This window comes from Bos indicus x Bos taurus, chromosome 2, assembly GCF_003369695.1.
Source record: "Bos indicus x Bos taurus breed Angus x Brahman F1 hybrid chromosome 2, Bos_hybrid_MaternalHap_v2.0, whole genome shotgun sequence".
NCBI lineage: Eukaryota > Metazoa > Chordata > Mammalia > Artiodactyla > Bovidae > Bos > Bos indicus x Bos taurus.
In genome coordinates, this window is record NC_040077.1 from 131,701,104 (window position 1) to 131,719,756 (window position 18,653).

General features: G+C 55.3%; 1 protein-coding gene across 1 annotated transcript; it reads right to left on the bottom strand.

The window, feature by feature from the left end:
* Positions 1–12,588: 12,588 nt before the first annotated feature.
* Positions 12,589–15,726, bottom strand: FAM43B (family with sequence similarity 43 member B). Its single transcript, XM_027521584.1, has one exon. The coding sequence runs from the start codon at positions 14,672–14,674 to the stop codon at positions 13,703–13,705; it is 972 nt and encodes a 323-aa protein (XP_027377385.1). The 5' UTR covers positions 14,675–15,726; the 3' UTR covers positions 12,589–13,702.
* Positions 15,727–18,653: the final 2,927 nt, after the last annotated feature.

The following is an 18,653-nucleotide window of genomic DNA, read 5'->3' on the forward strand; positions in this document are numbered from 1 at the left end:
TGGGGAAAGCAGAAACAGGGCTTGCTCAGGGCAGGAATGGTAAAGAGGCTCTCGTGCCACTGGCTAGAACACAGTCACATGGCTGCACCCAGCAGCAAGGGGAGCTGGGAAAGGTGCAGCCCCGTCCCTGCAGGGAGAGGGGACGGTTTTGGGGAGCATCTTGCCAGTCTGCCAGGACCATGTCCAGCCCAGAGATTTTATAACCTTGGAATTTTCCATTTCACGGCACCCATTTTCCTTATACCACCCTACTTTTTTTTGTGCATACAAATATCTCCTTCTAACAGAGATTTATTCATTTCCTGTTTCTTATTTCTTGTTGGCCTCTCCTCACTGGCACAGAGCTTTGGCGTTCTGTTCACCACTGTCTCCTTGGGATCCTGGATGGGGCCTGGCCTGCAGAAGGCACTTGACATTTATCAGAAGAACATTGAATGATGTGGGTCCTTGGCTTGCAGCCTGGTGGTGAGAGCATGGTCAGCCCTAGACTGATGGTCAGTTTCTGCCTACTGGGAAGCCTGTGCTGGGGGGTGGGGAGTGGCCAGGCCTGGCTGGGAAAGGGCGCTGTGAGTGAACTTTGCCAGGGTCATGGCAGGTGACCTGTGCGGGCCAGTGGCCCTGTTCCCCGACACGGTCCACACCCAGGATGCCGGACCCTTGAGTCCATTCAGGTCAAGAGGCTTACTGCTCTGAAGAAGAGGCCGTGGGGCTGAGTCACTTGTCATGCTGTCCTCATGCACAGGGCGGTCTGTACCAGTCCGTTTCCCCAGCCAGAACCTGATTTTTAGAAAATCAAATCTCCCTATTTATTTCTCTTTGGCTTTTCTCTCGTCGCTGTGAGTGGGGTCGCTCTCGAGTTTCCACGTGTGGGCTTCTCATTGTGGGGGCTGCCTTTGCTGTGAAGCACAGGCTCCAGGGATGTGGGCTCAGGGCTTAGCTGAGATCCCCCTCGGCACGTCGGATCTTCCCAGACCAAAGATCGGACCCCTGTCTCTTGTATTTGCAGGTGGATTCTTTAGCACTGAGCCACCAGGGAAGATTTGATTTTTTTTTTTAATTAAAAAAATGTATTTTACTTTAAATTCTGAATTTTTTTGACCGTGTCGCACGGCTTGTGGGATGTTAGGTCCCCGACCAGGGATTAAGCCTGCACCCTCTGCAGTGAAATTGCGGTATCTTCACCACTGGACAGCCAGGGAATTCGCTAGAGCCTGATTTTTAAAAATGCAAACCACAAAAGGGAGCCCGGTTCTTCTTCTCCAATTATGAGGGACAAACATGTCCCTCAGGTGGTAACTTCAGGCCACCCGGGCGATAGAGCCGTCCAGCTTTGGGAGCCTTCCTGTGCCTCATTTTTGAGAGGAAGACACAAAGCCCAGAGAGGTGAAGAGACATGGCCAAGGTTGCCCAGTGTTCTGGGGACTGAGGACTCCCAGAGGCCAAGGTGTCCAGTTCCCCCTTCTGACCTTCCCCCTTCCCTGGGGACAGCACCAGGAATGTCCGTGAGCAGGAGAATGGGGAGCCAGGGCACAGGAGACAAAAAGAGGTGGCTTGGGAAGGGGCCACTCTGAGCTCTAGTTGGAAGCATGTGGTGGGGTCAGTGACCAAGCAGAGAGGAGGGTGGAGGAAGCAGAAAGGGGCTCTGGTCCTGGCTTTGGAAGTGGAGAAGTCATCCAGATCTGTCACCTTTTAATCCTTGCAGGATTGAAGAAAGGCAATGCCAAAGAATGCTCAAACTACTGCACAGTTGCACTCATCTCACACGCTAGTAAAGTAATGCTCAAAATTCTCCAAGCCAGGCTTCAACAATATGTGAACCATATTCAGATGTTCAAGCTGGTTTTAGAAAAAGCAGAGGAACCAGAGATCAAAATGCCAACATCCGTTGGATCATTGAAAAAGCAAAAGAGTTCCAGAAAAACATCTACTTCTGCTTTTTGACTCTGCCAAAGCCTTTGACTGTGTGGATCACCACAAACTGTGGAAAATTCTGAAAGAGATGGGAGTACCACACCACCTGACCTGCCTCTTGGGAAATCTGTATGCAGGTCAAGAAGCAACTGTTAGAACTGGACATGGAACAACAGACTGGTTCCAAATAGGGAAAGGAATATGTCAAGGCTGTATATTGTCACCCTGCTTATTTAACTTATATGCAGAGTACATCATGAGAAACACTGGGCTGGATGAAACACAAGCTAGAATCAAGATTGTTGGGAGAAATATCAATAACCTCAGATATACAGATGATACTACCCTATGGCAGAAAGCAAAGAAGAACTAAAGAGCCTCTTGATGAAAGTGAAAGAGGAGAGTGAAAAAGTTGGCTTAAACTCAACATTCAGAAAACAAAGATCATGGCATCTGGTCCCATCACTTCCTGGCAAATAGATGGGGAAACAGTGGAAACAGTGACAGGCTTTATTTTTGGGGGCTCCAAAATCACTGCAGATGGTGACTGCAGCCATGAGGTTGAAAGAAGCTTACTCCTTGGAAGAAAAGTTATGATCAAAGTAGACAGCATATTCAAAAGCAGAGACATTACTTTGCCAACAAAAGTCCGTCTAGTCAAGGCTATGGTTTTTCCAGTGGTCATGTATGGATGTGAGAGTTGGACTGTAAAGAAAGTTGAACCCTGAAGAATTGATGCTTTTGAACTGTGGTGTTGGAGAAGACTCTTGAGAGTCCCTTGGACTGCAAGGAGAGCCAACCAGTCCATCCTAAAGGACATCAGTCCTGGGTGTTCATTGGAGGGACTGATGTTGAAGCTGAAACTCCAATCCTTTGACCACCTCATGCGAAGAGCTGACTCATTTGAAAAGATCCTGATGCTGGGAAAGATTGAAGGCAGGAGGAGAAGGGGACAATAGAGGATGAAGTGGTTGGATGGCATCACCGACTCTATGGACATAAGTTTGAGCAAGTTCCAGGAGTTGGTAATGGACAGGGAGGCCTGGCATGCTACAGTCCCTGGGGTCGCAAAGAGTCGGACATGACTGAGCGACTGAACTGAATGAACTGAATCCTTATAGGATCACTGTGCCCTTCCTCATGGAAGCTGGCAGCCAGCACTCTCTCCATGAGCCAGGGCCCGTAGCCTCTGCAACCCCAATGTAGCCCAGACACCTCTGGGTGCAGTGGGAGCATCTCTGCACAAGCCACCAGGAGACTTGGGCTCCATCAATTCAAATCGTTACGAATCAACAGCCACGTGCCAGGCGTTGTCCTCTGCAGGCGAGTTCTCTGCCTCATGGGCTTCTATTCTAATAGGAGACTGTTAATGAGCAGACAAATACACGCATGCCCAAGGTCTTTACAGATGATGACAACAAGCAGGATAATGGGATACACGATGGCTGAACAGGTTGGTTAGTTGTGGGGAGGGTGGAAACAAGGAGGGCCTCCCTGAAGAAGGCATGGTGGAGCTGAGATCTATGTGTGAGAAGGCGGCAGCCAAGCAAACATCTGAGGGAAGTGTGGTCCCTCCCTGGGCAGTGGCAAGTGCAAAGGCCCTGAGGCAGAAATGAGCTTGTGTTTGGGCAAATTTGCCTGCAGAGAAGGGCAAGAGGAAGAGTATAAAAAGAGGCCCTGTCACTTTGTCATTATCTCTAAGGGATTTGAGTACATCTTATCTCCTTATTCAACCCCTCAATTTTAGGCATCTATAGCTTTGTGGTTCAGTGGTAAAGAATCCACCTGCCAATTCAGGAGACGCGGGTTTGATCCCTGGGACGGGAAGATCCCCTGGAGAAGGAAATGGAACGCACTTCAGTATTCTTGCCTGGGAAATCCCATGGAGAGATGGCCTGGTGGGCTATAGTCCCTGGGGGTCACAAAGAGTAGGACACGACTTAGAGTGTCCACCAACAAGCTTAAACAAACCTTTCTTGGCCCTATTTCAAATTTTCATTTTAATGGATTTTGTACAGAAGACAGGATATTATTGGTTTGGGAGTCAGAAGACCTAAATTGTGCCCCAGATTTTTTAGTAGTGAGCTGTGTGACTTGGGACAAATCCCCTTTCTCATCTTTAAACCAGGAGATTGGACCACAAGGTCTAAAGGCCTTTCTGGCTGAGAGAGCCCAGCTCCGGGAATCCATGTTAACTCTCCTTGATCCTGTTTTCAGCCCACTTATGGATCTTCTCAGCACACATCTGCTCCTTCATCCAGGATCTGCACACGGCAGACATATATTAGATGTTTTTTGAAAACAGGAGACAACTTGCACAGACATTAGCAGGGAATGGTCAGATACATCGTGCAGCTATTAAAAGACGAATGAGTTAAGCCAAGAGCCACTGAGCTGGAGGGAGGCGCGTGATGTAAGTGATAAAGCAGGACGTGTTAGAGAAAGACTCTGTTTTTGTGAAAACCAAACAACAAAGATCTCTGTATGTACATATGTGGGTTTGTTTGTGCTCACAAGTCAGGAGAGAGGTGGGAGAGAATAAGCTGCAGTCTGTAACATCAGTTATCTAGTGTGTGTGTGATCACACTTTCCCTAAAGACCGCAGCACACCTCCCAGAACCCAGCCCATCATCTGAGCCTGTGTATCACTGCGATTCTGCCCAAGGGGCGCTGTGATGCCAATCTCTGAGCTTATGTCCTTTGGAGACTGAGGCAGGTAGGGAAGGACAGGTGTGGGCGGTATCCACTTGGACCTTGGAATGTCCCTCTCCCCTCCTGGCATCTGGGCCTCTATTTCAAAGGCTGCTGATCACTCACAATCTGAGGCTGGTTTTGGTGCCCGGAGATGCACGGGAGCTGCCCAGGGCCTGTGGGATCTGAGAGCACAGGTGTGATGACACCACGAGAAGCGGATGCCTCCAGCCCGCTCTTTCCTGCTCCTTCCTGCCCCTGCTTTAGGGCTTCAGAGGCAGCTTGGGCTGTAAGGGTCTTCTGGGGCCTCCCCGGCCACCCCTCTGGTTGCAGACTGATTGAAACCAGCCATCCCTCAAGGCTTCCCTGGGGGGAGGTGCGTGCGTAGCTTATTGTCTGGGCTCCAGAAGCTGCTTCCAGGTCACGGCACTCTCTCCTTCAGGGAACCCCTGCAGATGTCTACTTTGGATCTGCTTTGCTGCGGTCTGCGTCCACCTCCTTGGCTGTGGGCTTCTCTCCCCACATAGGAGCCCTTCAGCCTGGATGTTGCGGAGTGGCCTCCCTCCAACTTGCTCGTCCTGGTGTCAGGAAGGAAGCACCCTGCCACTTGTGGGGCGCTTGATGCTTTTCAAAGCCCTCTCATGCTGCATCCCACTGGAATGGCCCCTGACAATAGTCGTCTGTGGCAGGAATGGCTGGGAGTGTTGCCTCTGTGTTACAGAGAAAATGGGGGTGCAGAGCAGTCAAGTGACTTGTCTGTGTCCCACAATGAGTAACAGGCATTTCCAGGCCTTTGACTCCAAAGATCAACCTACTGAGACCTCACACTATCGTCAGAGATGCCCCCTCCTTGGTGGTCCAGTGGTTAAGGCTCCAAGCTTCCACTGCAGGGAATGCAGGTTCGATCCCTGGTAGGGCGACTAAGATCTCACAATCTCACAAACCGCACAGTGTGGCCAAAAAAATAGGAAAGGAACTTCCACCATTGAAAGTCCCCTGAGAGACTGGCTTAATCAGCCACACTTTCATCTGATGAGCCGACTCCCCAGTCTCAAGAGAGCGGCCCAGGGTTTGTTCGTGATCTGGGGGTGACCGTCCTGGGCTGTACCGATCAGCCTTGAGCTCTAGCGTTTGAACGAAGGCCAGAGACTGGTGAGATTGAGTGCAGTGGCACGTGGAGTCAGGGTCAGACAGGGAAGGAGGCTACTCGGGGAGAGGGGCCTGGGAGGTGCACGCGGGGCAGTCCGGATGGACGACCTGGTGACCTGAGAGGGAAAGAGCCGGGAATGTTTGGATCCGGAGAGCCGGCTGGATGTCGCACAGTCGGGCATCATGGCAGACGCTGCAGCTCTTCAGCAATCCCCCGTTTCCAGAGCTGCTGACCTGACGAGAACAGAGAACAGCTGTCAGGGCCAGAGCCATCTCAGATGCAACAGCTGAAGGCCCAGCTCACGCTGGCTTAGGCAAAAAGTAGACCTCACTGGCTCCAGGCTCGTTGGGAAAGACCCTGATGATGGGGAAGACTGAAGGCAAAAGGAGAAGGGGGCGACAGAGGATGAGGTGGCTTGATAGCATCAGTGACTCAATGGACACGAATCTGAGCACACTCCCGGAGACAGTGAAAGACAGGAGCTATGAGTGCTGTAGTCCACGGGGTCGCAAAGACTCGGACACAACTTGATGACTGAATAACATTGACAACAATTGGCTCAAGGCACTGATATTCCAGGGGCAGACCTGGGCGGGCCTGGTGAGATCCAGGGCCTCAAACAAATGCCGTGGGGCTTGTGGCCCACTCTGCTTTTCCCTGCTGGCCTCTCTGCCTCTCTCTCTCTCCTCATGGTGGCAAGATAGCTGCCAGCACCACCAGACATTCTCCCTACCTCTCAGCAACTCCAGCAGAAAGTGAGCATTTCTCTTCCCACAAGTTTCCCACCAAAGTCCCAGGACGAAGTTCTAGTGGCTCTGACCATGTCATATGCTCATCCCAGAACCAATCTCTGGGGCTAAGGATACGGGACATTCTGATGGGTCAGGCCTGGATCACACATCCTTCTCTGGAGCCCACGTGTGTGAAGTCAAACTCCACCTGAATCCCAGGGACCAGAAGCAGAGAATGATGGTTTTACCAGAAGCATCAGGGCAGTGGGTCTCAAGAGCATGTTAGTCCAGGTAAGCCACGTGCTGCAGTAAACACTCCAACGTGCCGGCAGCTAACACAATACAATTTCATTTCTTGCTCCCATTGGTGTCAGGGCTAGGGCTCTACTTTTTATGCTCATCCAGGGACCCAGGCTGGTGGAGGCTCTGTCATCATCAACACTTAGCTTCCAAGGACAGCCTGGGTTGATGATATCCAACAGGTTGGCAGGAGAATAAAGCAAAGATTACATTTTGTTTGGTCCAGGCCCCAGGAGAGGTGCTCATCTATTGTACTGGCCACAGCTTAGTCACATAACTACATCTCAGTGCCAGGGAGAAAGGGGAGGCAGTCTGCACCTTAAAAGAGGCGTGAGTGAATCCCGGGCAGACAAAAACAAGACCCACCTGTGCTTTCTGGCACAGTCCAAGTCCTTCAGCCTTTGTCCCCAGCATGCAGCAGGACCGGCCCAATCTTCCCGGCTGAGGTCTCCTTTATGACGGCTGGATCCACCTGCCCCCTTCATCCCTCGCCTACCCAACCTCCTTTGCGCTCTTAATTTGCGTGGTGAGGAGGCTTTCTTATCCTGGATCAGCTGCCAAGCCCATAGATTCTCTGCGGACAGGCGGGCAGTAGAACAAAGGGACAGAGAGAACGGTTTTGATCCAGAGACTCCTCAGATCCACATGTCGGCCCCTCAATCCTTTTCAGCTACCTTTACTGGTCCCTAAGCCAGCAGCACCATCCTCTGCTCCATGCTTGCGGGCGTGCGAACTCACTTCAGTCGTGTCTGACTCTTTGTGACCCCCGTGGACTGTATAACCCGCCATGGGGTTCTCCAGGCAAGAATACTGGAGTGGGTTGCTGTGCTTTCCTCCAGGGGATCTTTCTGACCCAGGGCTCGAACCTGTGTCTCTTATGCCTCCTGCATTGGTAGGTGGGCTCTTTACCACTAGCTGCCCCCTGGGAAGCTCTCCTCTGCCCCACAGCCCATAGCTAAGGGCAGATAGGAGCTGGAGGGAAGTTGACCCATCACCACAAAGGGCTGGCTTCCCAGCTTTCTTAAGACCTTAACTGGGAAGACTATGTGCCAACACTGCCCCTGGGCAGCTAATCATTCATTCTTTCGTTCTTTGACCTCTGACGTGCTCACTTGCGCCTGGCATTGTGCCGGGTGCTCAGGCGAGAAGCAGATGCAAAAGCATAAGATATTAGATCTAATCTAATGTTAAGGCAGTCACGCTCATGAGGCTGAACAACTGGAGATGAAAATAAGACAAGCTGAAGCTACATCTTCTACCTTGCTTTAGAGATGATGCCACCCCAGGGCACGAACAAGCGGCATATTTAGGGCTTCAGGGACCTGATCTCCTCATCCCAGGGCTGTCAGTAAGGAGAGCGTCAGTTAAAAATGATAACAGTCAACACAAGAGCAGTAGTTACAACCTTTTGTGTGCATTGGGCACTGCGCTAAATTATTCAAATGTGCAAAGCTTTCATTCTCCCAACAACTGTATAAAATCTAGAACTCACCCACCCCTGTTTTTGCAGATGGAAAATCAAGGCACCAAAAGCTTTCAGAAACCTGCTCCAGGTTATAAAGCCATCATCAAGTGGCAGCTCTGGGACCGGCAGTCAGGTCCATCCTGTGCCCAAGCCCGGTCTGACCGCCTGTGTTAAATTAGAGACGGCATCTGTCTGGATGATCTTCCGGCTGCCCAGACTGCAAACCTGGAGGGTGGCTGGTGTCTGCCAGGAGCCGCTCTGTATTGTGAGTGGCAGCCCTCTGCCGGGGCTGGACTAGACCCGAGATGAGAAGACCCCAACTTGGGGCTTTGGAGCTCCGAGCGGACCCCAGGGACGGGCTGCAGTCTCTTCCACTGGCCTCATCTCTTGGGCCACAGTTTTCCTCCCCAAGAATAGCCATCCCTCTGAGCAGGGCATCTGAGGATAGCTCCCCTTCAGCCTCTCCAGGCAGAAGCCTGGCAGAAGGAACGCTCCTCCACCCACTTGGTTTCCTATCCCGTGATGGCTCTTCCGTCTGGCTAGTTCATTCACATATTTATTCAACAAGTTAATATTGAGCCTCACTCTCTGCTCTGTGGTGATCAAGGTATTGAAGTTCAGTTCAGTTCAGTCGCTCAGTCGTGTCTGACTCTTTGAGACCCCATGGACTGCAGCAAGGCAGGCCTCCCTGTCCATCACCAACTCCCGGAGTTCACCCAAACTCATGTCCATTGAGTCGGTGATGCCATCCAGCCATCTCATCCTCTGGCATCCCCTTCTCCTCCTGCCCCCAATACCTCCCAGCATCAGAGTCTTCTCCAATGAGTCAACTCTTCGCATGAAGTGGCCAAAGTACTGGAGTTTCAGCTTTAGCATCATTCCTTCCAAAGAAATCCCAGGGCTGATCTCCTTTAGGATGGACTGGTTGGATCTCCTTGCAGTCCAAGGGACTCCCAAGAGTCTTCTCCAACACCACAGTTCAAAAGCATCAATTCTTCAGGGTTCAACTTTCTTTACAGTCCAACTCTCACATCCATACATGACCACTGGAAAAACCATAGCCTTGACTAGATGGATCTTTGTTGGCAAAGTAACGTCTCTGCTTTTCAATATGCTGTCTGGGTTGGTCATAACTTTCCTGCCAAGGAGTACTGAAGGGGGCGGAGAAACGAATACAAATCTAGGAAGCAGTATGAGACGTGAGAGGCTTCCATACAAACAGGAGCCCGAGGTGTTACCTGATGAGGACGACGAGAACAGCACAGGCCCCGTTCCGCGTGAGGCCGAGAGGAGAGGTGGCCCTGGATCTGGCAGGAGTGGAGCAGGGCTGCGCGTTAGGAAAAGTTCCGAGGAGGTGGGATTGGGCCTGTGAGAGGGTAGGACTGAACACATGTGGCCAAAGGAAAGGACATTCGAGGTGGTGAGAATGGCAGGCCCGGGCCTGGACGCTGGTGCACACGGCGAGGTCTGGGGACCTGGGAGCACGTCCATGTAAGAAGGGGAGGAACAGGAGTCAGGACAGCATGGGTGGCTGGAGCTGTGAGCTGGGCCCAGTCACTCCAGTCATGGCCCAGCCCCTCCCGAGTGGGGTCAGGAGAGCAGGAGGTAAGGCCCCAGAGGTCCCGGGAAGAGGCTGGGCCCTCTGGGACACGCTGCCTGAGTTGTCCCTGGCTGCGTGTTGTTTCTGGAAAGCCCTCTGTAGCCATGTTCACATCCCAGCATCACTTCTCAGGCCCAGGTGGTTAAGACTCCATGCTTCCAATGCAGCGGACACAGGTTCCATCCCTGGTTGAGGAACTAAGATCCCGCATGCTGTGTGGTATGGCCAACCTCCACCCCCACCCCCCAAAAAAGAAAAATCTGTAGGGTTCCATGAACTTGGGCAAACTCTGGGAGATGGTGAGAGACAGGGAAGCCTGACGTGCTACAGTCCACGGGGCAGCAAAGAGTCGGATGTGATGTGGCGACGTAGGCTCCCATTATTCAACTGGAACCCCATAAACCCCAAGGGGAAAACAGAGAAGACGTTCCAGTTACAGCAGGTTGGGGCGCCCTCCCCATTCCATCTCCCCATCACTCCCCACAGCAGCTTCTGGGGCACACCTGGGAAACCCAGAACTCAGAGAATGCTCCCGTTTTTATTTTACAGGTGGGGAAAAAGATGCCGGAAACGAGACACGGGGGCGCTGGGTGGCTTGCTCAACGGCTCAGGGATCTTCTTGAGCTTGCGTCTAAGCTCAGGGGATAAAGGCAAAGTCAGTGCAGAGGAGGAGGGGGTGTTTCCCAGGCTGGATCTCCCTCCCTTGGGAGCAATGGGGCCTGGGGCCTGGGGGGCTAGAGCTGCCCCCAACACCCCCTCTGTGGGCTGGTGGCCTTTGACACTGTACCGGCCAGCTTGTAGCTTATCTCATCCTTAAATGGGAGAGGGAAGGTGGACCAGGGCCTTCCTCCGTCACACACAACGAGAATGGAGGTGTGGGAGCTCCCTGGTGGTCTATGGTTAGGATTCGTGCTTTCACTGCCCTGGCCCGGGTTCAATCCCTGGTTGAGGGGAGCTGAGAAGTCACAAGCCATGCAGTGTGGCAAAGAGAGAGAGAGAAATAAAAACAGCTTATAATCACCATTGCCAGGGATGAGTGGAGTAGGGGTCGGGGGATGGGACTAAAAATCCTAACCTAAACAGAAGGATCCTATGGGTGAAATAGGAAAAGATCCTGATGCTGGGACAGATTAAGGGCAGGAGGAGAAGGGGAGACAGGGAATGAGACGGTTGGATGGCATCACCCACTCAACAGACGTGAAGAGGAGCAGACTCCGGGAGACGGTGAAGGACAGGGAGGCCTGGCGTGCTGGGGGGCCTTGGGGTCTCAGAGACTCAGACACGACTTAGTGACTGAACAGCAGCAAACGGGTACAATGGCGCTTCTTCACATGGGCATTCTCTTATTTGCCAAAGCTTTTCCACAGACGTGATTCTGTTTCATTCTTACAATCAGACTGTGAAGTAGGAATCAGCCCCCTCCCGCTTTACCATCGATAAAGGCGGGGCCCAGAGAGGCTGAATAAGTTACCCAGCATCACACAGCTGGAAGGAGGCAAAGACGGTCCTTTCAGTCTGGTCCTGTAACTCCAGATCTAGAGAACAGAGCATGAGCGAGGGAAGGAAGGCAGTCGTGTGTGTGTGTGTGTGTGTGTGTGTGTCTGTCTGTCTGTCTGTCTATATTTTGGGAGGCTGCCAGCGACAAAAGGAGGAGCAGAGGCTAAGGTTGGGAGCCTGCTTGTGAATTATTACCTTGCAACTGTTCCTTTAATTATGTGCATTTCACTTGAGAATGTACGGGGGAGGGACTCCGGACTGCTAGGACCTAGCTCAGTGTCTGTCCCAAGGCAGGCGTTCAGTAAATTTCTGCTGCACACATCTGATTAAAGAGGGTGTGCTTGCGACCTTGTTTCTGGGTGAGATTGCCTCCAACACCAGAGGCTGCCTTGCAGCCCATCCTCCGCTCCCTCATCTTTCCTTTTTCTCCTTATGGGGAGAAACCCCAGCAAATCCTCAGCTGTGGATAAGAGGGAAGCAATGAACATGCAGTGAGTGGCAGCGGGCCCCTGTCTCTCCCCAAACATGTGATGAAGTCAAGCCCAGCTTGCCCCTTCAAAGTCCCCTGACCCTGCCTGCGCCCCGCCAAGCTGAAGTGACAGGGGTGCCCTCTGTTCCAGCAGCAGCGGGACACAGTACTGTCCTGACGGCGGGTGACTGCAGAGGCCGCTTGTCTCGGCTCTGGACAAGCCTGGGATCAGTGCCCAGCTCAGCACAGAAATAAAGAAGATATCCAAGCTCAGGACTCAGGCTGTCCTAAAGGTCTGGCTAGACCTCTCCAGCTCCTCTGAAAGCAAACAGAATTGCTCACCCCTCTCTTTTACATCCCCAAGGAGACCCAGCAAATACCATTTGCCTAGACACACACATACACACACGAATCTTCTCAAAGATACACAGCTCATGAGAAGGCCCCAGCCCCCTGCCCCCTCCCTGCCCAAATGCTCCAGAGACACTTGGGTTTGGTGCCCAGGCAGACAGACATTCCGGGAGGCCGAGACAGACAGCTGACACCCCTCCCAGGCTTAGCCCATGTGATTTGCAGGCAAGGCATCTGCTACTGTCTCCTCTCCTGACATGAAGGGAACAGCTTCCTGGCAGCAACTCCCTCGTCCCCTGCACTCCTGAGGGTGGGCTCCAGTGGTGCAGGGAATACTTCCTGGGACCTCTCCTGCCCTTCAAGGGTCTGATGATCATCTTTTCACCGTCAGCAGGCCTGGCATCAAGCACTACACAAGAGTGGTGACAGGCTGAAAAAGCAGGAATGGTTTATTTACAATGATCATTTGGTAACACATAGATCTTTGGGCTTTTAGTGACCTTGTTAAAAGACGTGTGGGCAGGGGCCCGCTCCCCCGGTGGCGTCACCGCACTCTCCGGCCTCATCTTGCTGTGAGCACCCAGGTGCTGTCAGGACCCTCCGGCTCTGACAAGCCTTGGCTTGGGGACATCCCTCCCCTGTCCATTTGCTGGGTGGTCAGTGCCTCAAACACCTGCCAGATGCCCTCTTACCTCCCTTGGAGGCCACGTCTTGGTCCTAGCTGTGGGGCACCGAGCGGGGACCCACACACATTTGTATGCAGAAAGACAGGGTGGGTGAGGGGTCCTGCGGGTGCCAGGACACAGGCTTGGGCAGCAGCCTGATGCAAAGAGCTGTTCCTGGGCCGTCTGTAGTTGGGGGTGGTAGGAACACCCCCGTTTTCTCCACAGGCAGAGCAGCGAAGTCCCAGAAGTCCTCCAAGGGGTGGCGAGGCCAGGCACAGAGGCTGGGCACTCTTCCTTGTGTGGGTTGGCAGTACTCAGGTGCCACCTGGGGCCTGGCCTCAGCTCTCCGGGGCCACTGTTCTTCCCGCTGTAAGAATGCCTGCCTAGGGCTGGTCTCTCCAGGAAGGCCAGCCTGGCTACGGGCAGACCCACTGTCTCCCCTGGGGGCCAAGATCCAAGGCCACCCTCCTGGTTTTCTGGAAGAGTCTCCTCCCCAAGCCCCCTTCTCTAGAGAGGATGTGTGGGGAGGTAGGGCGTGGCTTATGGGCAAAGCAACTTGGTGTTAAGCATGGGGGCAATTCCACAGTGGAGGGCGCCGGCAGGCTCTGGGGGTGGGGGGCGAACACGGAATACTGCTGCTCCCCCAGCTCGCCGCCCCGCACACTCAAGGGCATGTCAGGCGTCACCCTGAGCCAGGATGAGGCGCGGGGCGGACAGCCACAGAGACCACGAGGGAGGCAAGGGCGGGGTGGGGGGACCACGGGGGAGCCGTAGCGGGCAGGGCCGAGGCCGGAGGCTCTACGTCAGGCCGGCCGGGTCTGGGGCCGCGAGGCCTGTCCATCACCCCCGCCCGCGCCCCCCGCCTCCGGCTCTCAGCGCGCCTGGCCCGCTCGCTCCCGGGGGCCGGCCTTCCAGCGGCGGGGCTGCGAGGGCGGCGGAGGCGCCGGGGCGGCCCGCAGGCTGCACGTCCTCAGCTCGCGGGCCAGGCTGAGCACCTCCGGCCGCTCGCGCGGCCCCGCGTCCTCGTCCTGGTCCTCGTCCTCCTCCTGGATGCTGCTGAGGCGCGGCGCCCCGCGGCCGCGCTCGGCGGCGGGGGGCGGCCGGTAGGCGCACTTGGCGTTGAGGAGCCGGCGCAGCGGGGCGCGGGGCAGCGAGGCGGCGGGGGCGCCCCCGGCGCGGAGGTGCTGCTGGCGCACGTGGCGCGCGTCGCTCTGGCGCTGCAGGCGCTTGAAGTCGGTGAAGGCCGCCAGCGCGGTCTGGCGGAGCAGGCGGGCCAGGGCGCGCGCCTTGTGCGCCCGCGCCAGCAGCACGGCGTGGCAGCGCAGCACCACGGCCTTGTGGCGCGCCTGGTGGCGGTAGACCCAGGTGAAGACGCGCGGGTGGCGCGCGTCCGCCGCGCAGTAGGTGATGCGCGGCAGCAGGTAGGCGTGCGCCGGCCGGCGGCCCCCGGGGCCCCCCGAGCTGCTGCGCTCGCACGGCTGCATGCGGAGGCCGTGCGGCCCCAGCGTCAGCTTCATCTTGGTGCCCCCGCCCGGCCCGCAGCGCGCCCAGATCTTGCCCACGGCGTCGTCGGTACAGCCGTCGCCCTTGGCGTGCAGGGTGACGGCGTTGCCGAGGTACCACACGGTGTAGGTCGGGTCCTCCTTGTTGAGCTCCACTTTCTGGCGCCGGCTGCGGAACACGCGGCCCAGGCGCTCCAGCGGCCAGTCGGGCAGCAGGTCCGGGCAGGAGCGCAGGAAGCTGGAGAGCAGCGACGTGTAGGCGAGCCCCGGGCTCAGGCTCTTGGCCTTGCGCTTGGCGTCGTCCTCCACCAGCACGAATTTGTTACGCCTCCAGGGCAGCATCGCGGCGGCGGCGGCGGCCCGAGGGGCTGGGGGCGCCGGGAGCTCGCGGGCGGCCGGCCCAGCGGCCGGGGGAGGGGTGCGCGCCCAGAAGCCCGCGGCCCAGGGCGTACGAGAAGCTGGGCGGCGCCGGGGACAATCGGTGCCCGCAGATGCCCAGTGCCAGGCAGGGCTGGCTGGCTTCGCAGATGCCCGGTGCTCAGCCGGGCTGGCAGCCGAGATGCCCGGGCGACGGCCCCGAGCGTCCGGGAACAGCTTCCCCCGGGAGTCGCTCCAGCCGTCCGGGAAGCCAGGAGGGGCAGGGGCTGGGCGGGGTGGAGACGCGCCCCTCCAGATCCGAATAGGGGGGCACCCCGCGGTCCCTGCCGCCCCTGTGGCGGCAGGGAGGTCGCCGGAGCCGGGGCTGGAGGCTGGCTGCTCAGAGGGGTAGACCGAGAGCCGCGACTGCGGTGGGGACTCCTCCAGGCGTCGCGGCTCCACCTCTCCCGGCTGCCTACATCACCGGGCGGGACCGCTAGCTCTCTCGTCCCCTCCTCTGTCTCCTCCCCCCGCGCCGGCTAGCGGGGCTCTTCGCCCGAGACCCAGCACAGGCGCGGTGGATCGGGTTTAATCATTATTGTCGGAGATTAAGGAGCAGGAAGCTCTTGAAATCGACCCAAGGGCTTTGCCAGTGCAAGTTTCCCAGGTCGCCCTGGTGGTCTCTCAGCCCCTCTGGGAGGGTTCGGTACCCGCCTCCGCTCTCTCGGATGCCCACTGCCCCTCACCCTCAGCTCCTGCCTCCCCGCATCTCTGAGCGTGAGTTCGGGTGGGTTCCTCCCGGGGCCGACCTGGCTCCCTTCATCTTCTATCTGCACAGCAGAAAGCCAGCCGAGGTGGCCGAGCAGTGCAGTGGAAAAGTACTGTCTCTCGGTGAAGCTTTCTCTCCCGGGTTCCTCCAAGGTCGTGGGCCAGCCCAGTGCGCCGGAGCTGGGAGACCAGTCCCCCCGCTGCAGCGGCTGGTACTGGCCCTCGCCTGGACTAATGCCAGAGGGTACGCTTTGCGGGTGGGGAACCTTCCAGAGCCTACAGGGGTCTGTGGGGGAATTGCAGATTAAAAGCTCCTTTGGCCAAAGGGCAGCCTTTGGACCCTCCCAGGATTAAACAGATTACATTGCGGTTTGTGACACCTCTCCTGCTCCCCACCACCTGGGCAGGGCGGGGGACGTTGCATTCATGACCTCTTTATCTCAGGATAGCCTAGCCTCAGCTAAGCGACTTGCCCAAGGTCACAGGGCTGATAGCAGGTGGAACTAGAGTTCCACTCAGGCTTGACTGACCCATGTGGGGACCCTCACTCTTCTGTGAGTTCATCATATACTGGGTATGGATGGGGGGGTGTTCTATCCTGCCCTGAGACCCTCCAGTGGGGGCTCTTACTAGGGAGGGGGTTCTCCTGCACTGGGAAAGAGGCAGTGGTCCCTGGGCGTGGGGCCACATCTCCCCCTTTCCAGGATTTGTTAAACCACAACAAACTCCCTAGAACCCCAGGACTGCTCCGATGGGGGTCCAGGAGTCTCCCACACCCCTAAGGAGCCCACCCCTAAGCCCTTTCTGTGGCTTTAGAACAGGTCATTTGGGGAGTCTTCCAGGCCAGGAATGAGCCCAGAGCTTTGGGCTAGGCCCGGTCACACCAGGTGACCTCCCAGAGTGGGGACATTGGGAAGATGATATGTCCCACAGCCTGGCAACATACATCCAGGGCCAGCCGGCTGGGCTCAGCATCCGTGGGGAGAATACAAGCGTACCCCCCACCCCCCACACACAAGACTGCTTCACCAAATGCTCCTCACAGGATGTGCAAATAAAGACCAGGAAATTACTTGGAATTGCAGCATCTTAGCTTTGGAGGGGGCCTCAGAGATGGGCAGGTCTCCTGCAGCCTCGTTTTATTTTCAACTTGGAAATATCTTTATTCTTTGTTCCTCATTATAAAAGTAATATGTGCTTGTGGTTAAAAAAAAAAAAAAATCACTGAAGAAGGACATGGAAGCCTCCTACTGTCCCGCTCTGTCCTTTCTCCATGAGAGAACAGGCTCTGGGAGGCAGGAGGAGCCACCCCGTGAACCTCGCTGCCTCTGGGGTCCTCTTCCCCACAAGCATCACGAGGCAGGTGGGAGCAGCCAGCAGCAAAGTCTCCACTTGTGCGGGGAGGCTTGTGTCTCCACAGGCTTTGGGGAAGGCAGAGCCTCCTGGCGTGGCTGGAGTTCCGCTATCGTGACACGGGAAGCCCAGTTCAGTTTAGATCTCTGCTAACCAACCATTTCTTCAGCGTCAGGTGTGTCCCAAGCATGGCCTGCCTCTGATCCAGTAACTGAGCGCCCTGCCTCCCGGAGAACGGACGGGGTGCTGCGGGTGGGAGCGTGCTGCACTGGGGAGCCTAGCATAGATGCCCTCACCTAGCCCTGCTTCTGTCCCTTCTCGTTGTTTTTGGAACAGCCTCATGTGGGTGGTGGTGGTGGGGAGTCACCCGGGACGGTGTGAGATCACAGAGGCAGTGCTGTGTCTCTGTGTTAAGTCCTCGGGCCACAAAGCAGCATTTGACATCGCTAGCCACTTTGTTACCTTGTGGACAACTCACCCTGGCTCTTCTCCCTTCAGGGGCCTTCTTACACCCCTGGGCTTGGTGTCCCTGCCGCCTCCCCCCTTCAGCTCTTCCACCTCTAGACTTGTTCCTTGGAAGGGCCCAGTTGCCCAAGAACTTCCACCGTTCTTTGTATTCAGAAGGCTGGAGAGGCCAGCCTGGTCCCATTCATCCAGGCAGAGTTCAAGGCTGTCTCTCTGCCCTTAAGTCTTCCTTCCCTTCTCTCCCGTCCCTGGCTGTTGTTCTTTAGTCACTAAGTTTTGTCTGACTCTTTGCCATCCCATGGACTGCAGCGTGTCAGGCTTCCGTGTCCTTCATCATCTCTCGGGAGTTTGTTCCAACTCATGTGCATTGAGTCAGTGATGCCATCCAGCCATCTCATCCTCTGTCGTCCTCTTCTTATCCTGCCCTCAGTCTTTCTCAGCATCAGAGTCTTTTCCAGTGAGTCGACTTTTTGCATCGGGTGGCCGAAGTGTTGGAGCTTCAGCTTCAGCATCAGTCCTTCCGATGAATATTCAGGACTGATTCAGCAGACAAAACCCTGCTTGAGACTTGAACCCATGTGGCTGAGACTCGAACCCAGCCAAAACCCAGTTTGGGACTTGAACCCACCTGGCTGGGACTCGAACCCAGCCAAAACCCAGTTTGGGACTTGAACCCACGTGGCTGGGACTCGAACCCAGCCAAAACCCAGTTTGGGACTTGAACCCACCTGGCTGGGACTCAAACCCAGCCAAAAGCCACAGTACCTGATTTCAGGCCTTAATGAAGCTCAGGTTCTTGATATCTCATCACAGAAAGAATTCAGTGAGAGACAAAGTGATAGGTAAGATGTGGATTTATTCAGATTCAGAGAGAAGTACACTCCACAGACACAGTGTGGTTAGTTTTTATCAGTTCAATTCAGTCCAGTCGCTTAGTCGTGTCCGATTCTTTGCGACCCCATGGACTGCAGCACATCAGGCTTCTCTATCCATCACCAACTCCCGGAGCTTACTCAAACCCATGTCCATAGAGTTGGTGATGCCATCTAACCATCTCATCGTCTGTTGTCCCCTTCTCCTCCTGCCTCCAATCATTTCCAGCATCAGAGTCTTTTTGAGTGAGTCGGTTCTTTGCATCAGGTGGCCAAAGTATTGGAGTTTCAGCTTCAACATCAGTCCTTCCAATGATTATTCAGGACTGATTGCCTTTAAGATGGACTGGTTGGATCTCCTTGCAGTCCAAGGGACTCTCAAGAGTCTTCTCCAACACCACAGTTTTTTTTTTTTTTTTAATAGCCTGGGTAATTTCATATGCAAGTGAGTGGAAGGATTATTCCAACTACTCTGGGGAAGGGGTGGAGATTTCCAGGATTTGGGC

Excerpts from the sequence above, each read along its gene's own strand:
- FAM43B (XM_027521584.1), bottom strand. The coding sequence starts at position 14,674 with ATGCTGCCCTGGAGGCGTAACAAATTCGTGCTGGTGGAGGACGACGCC.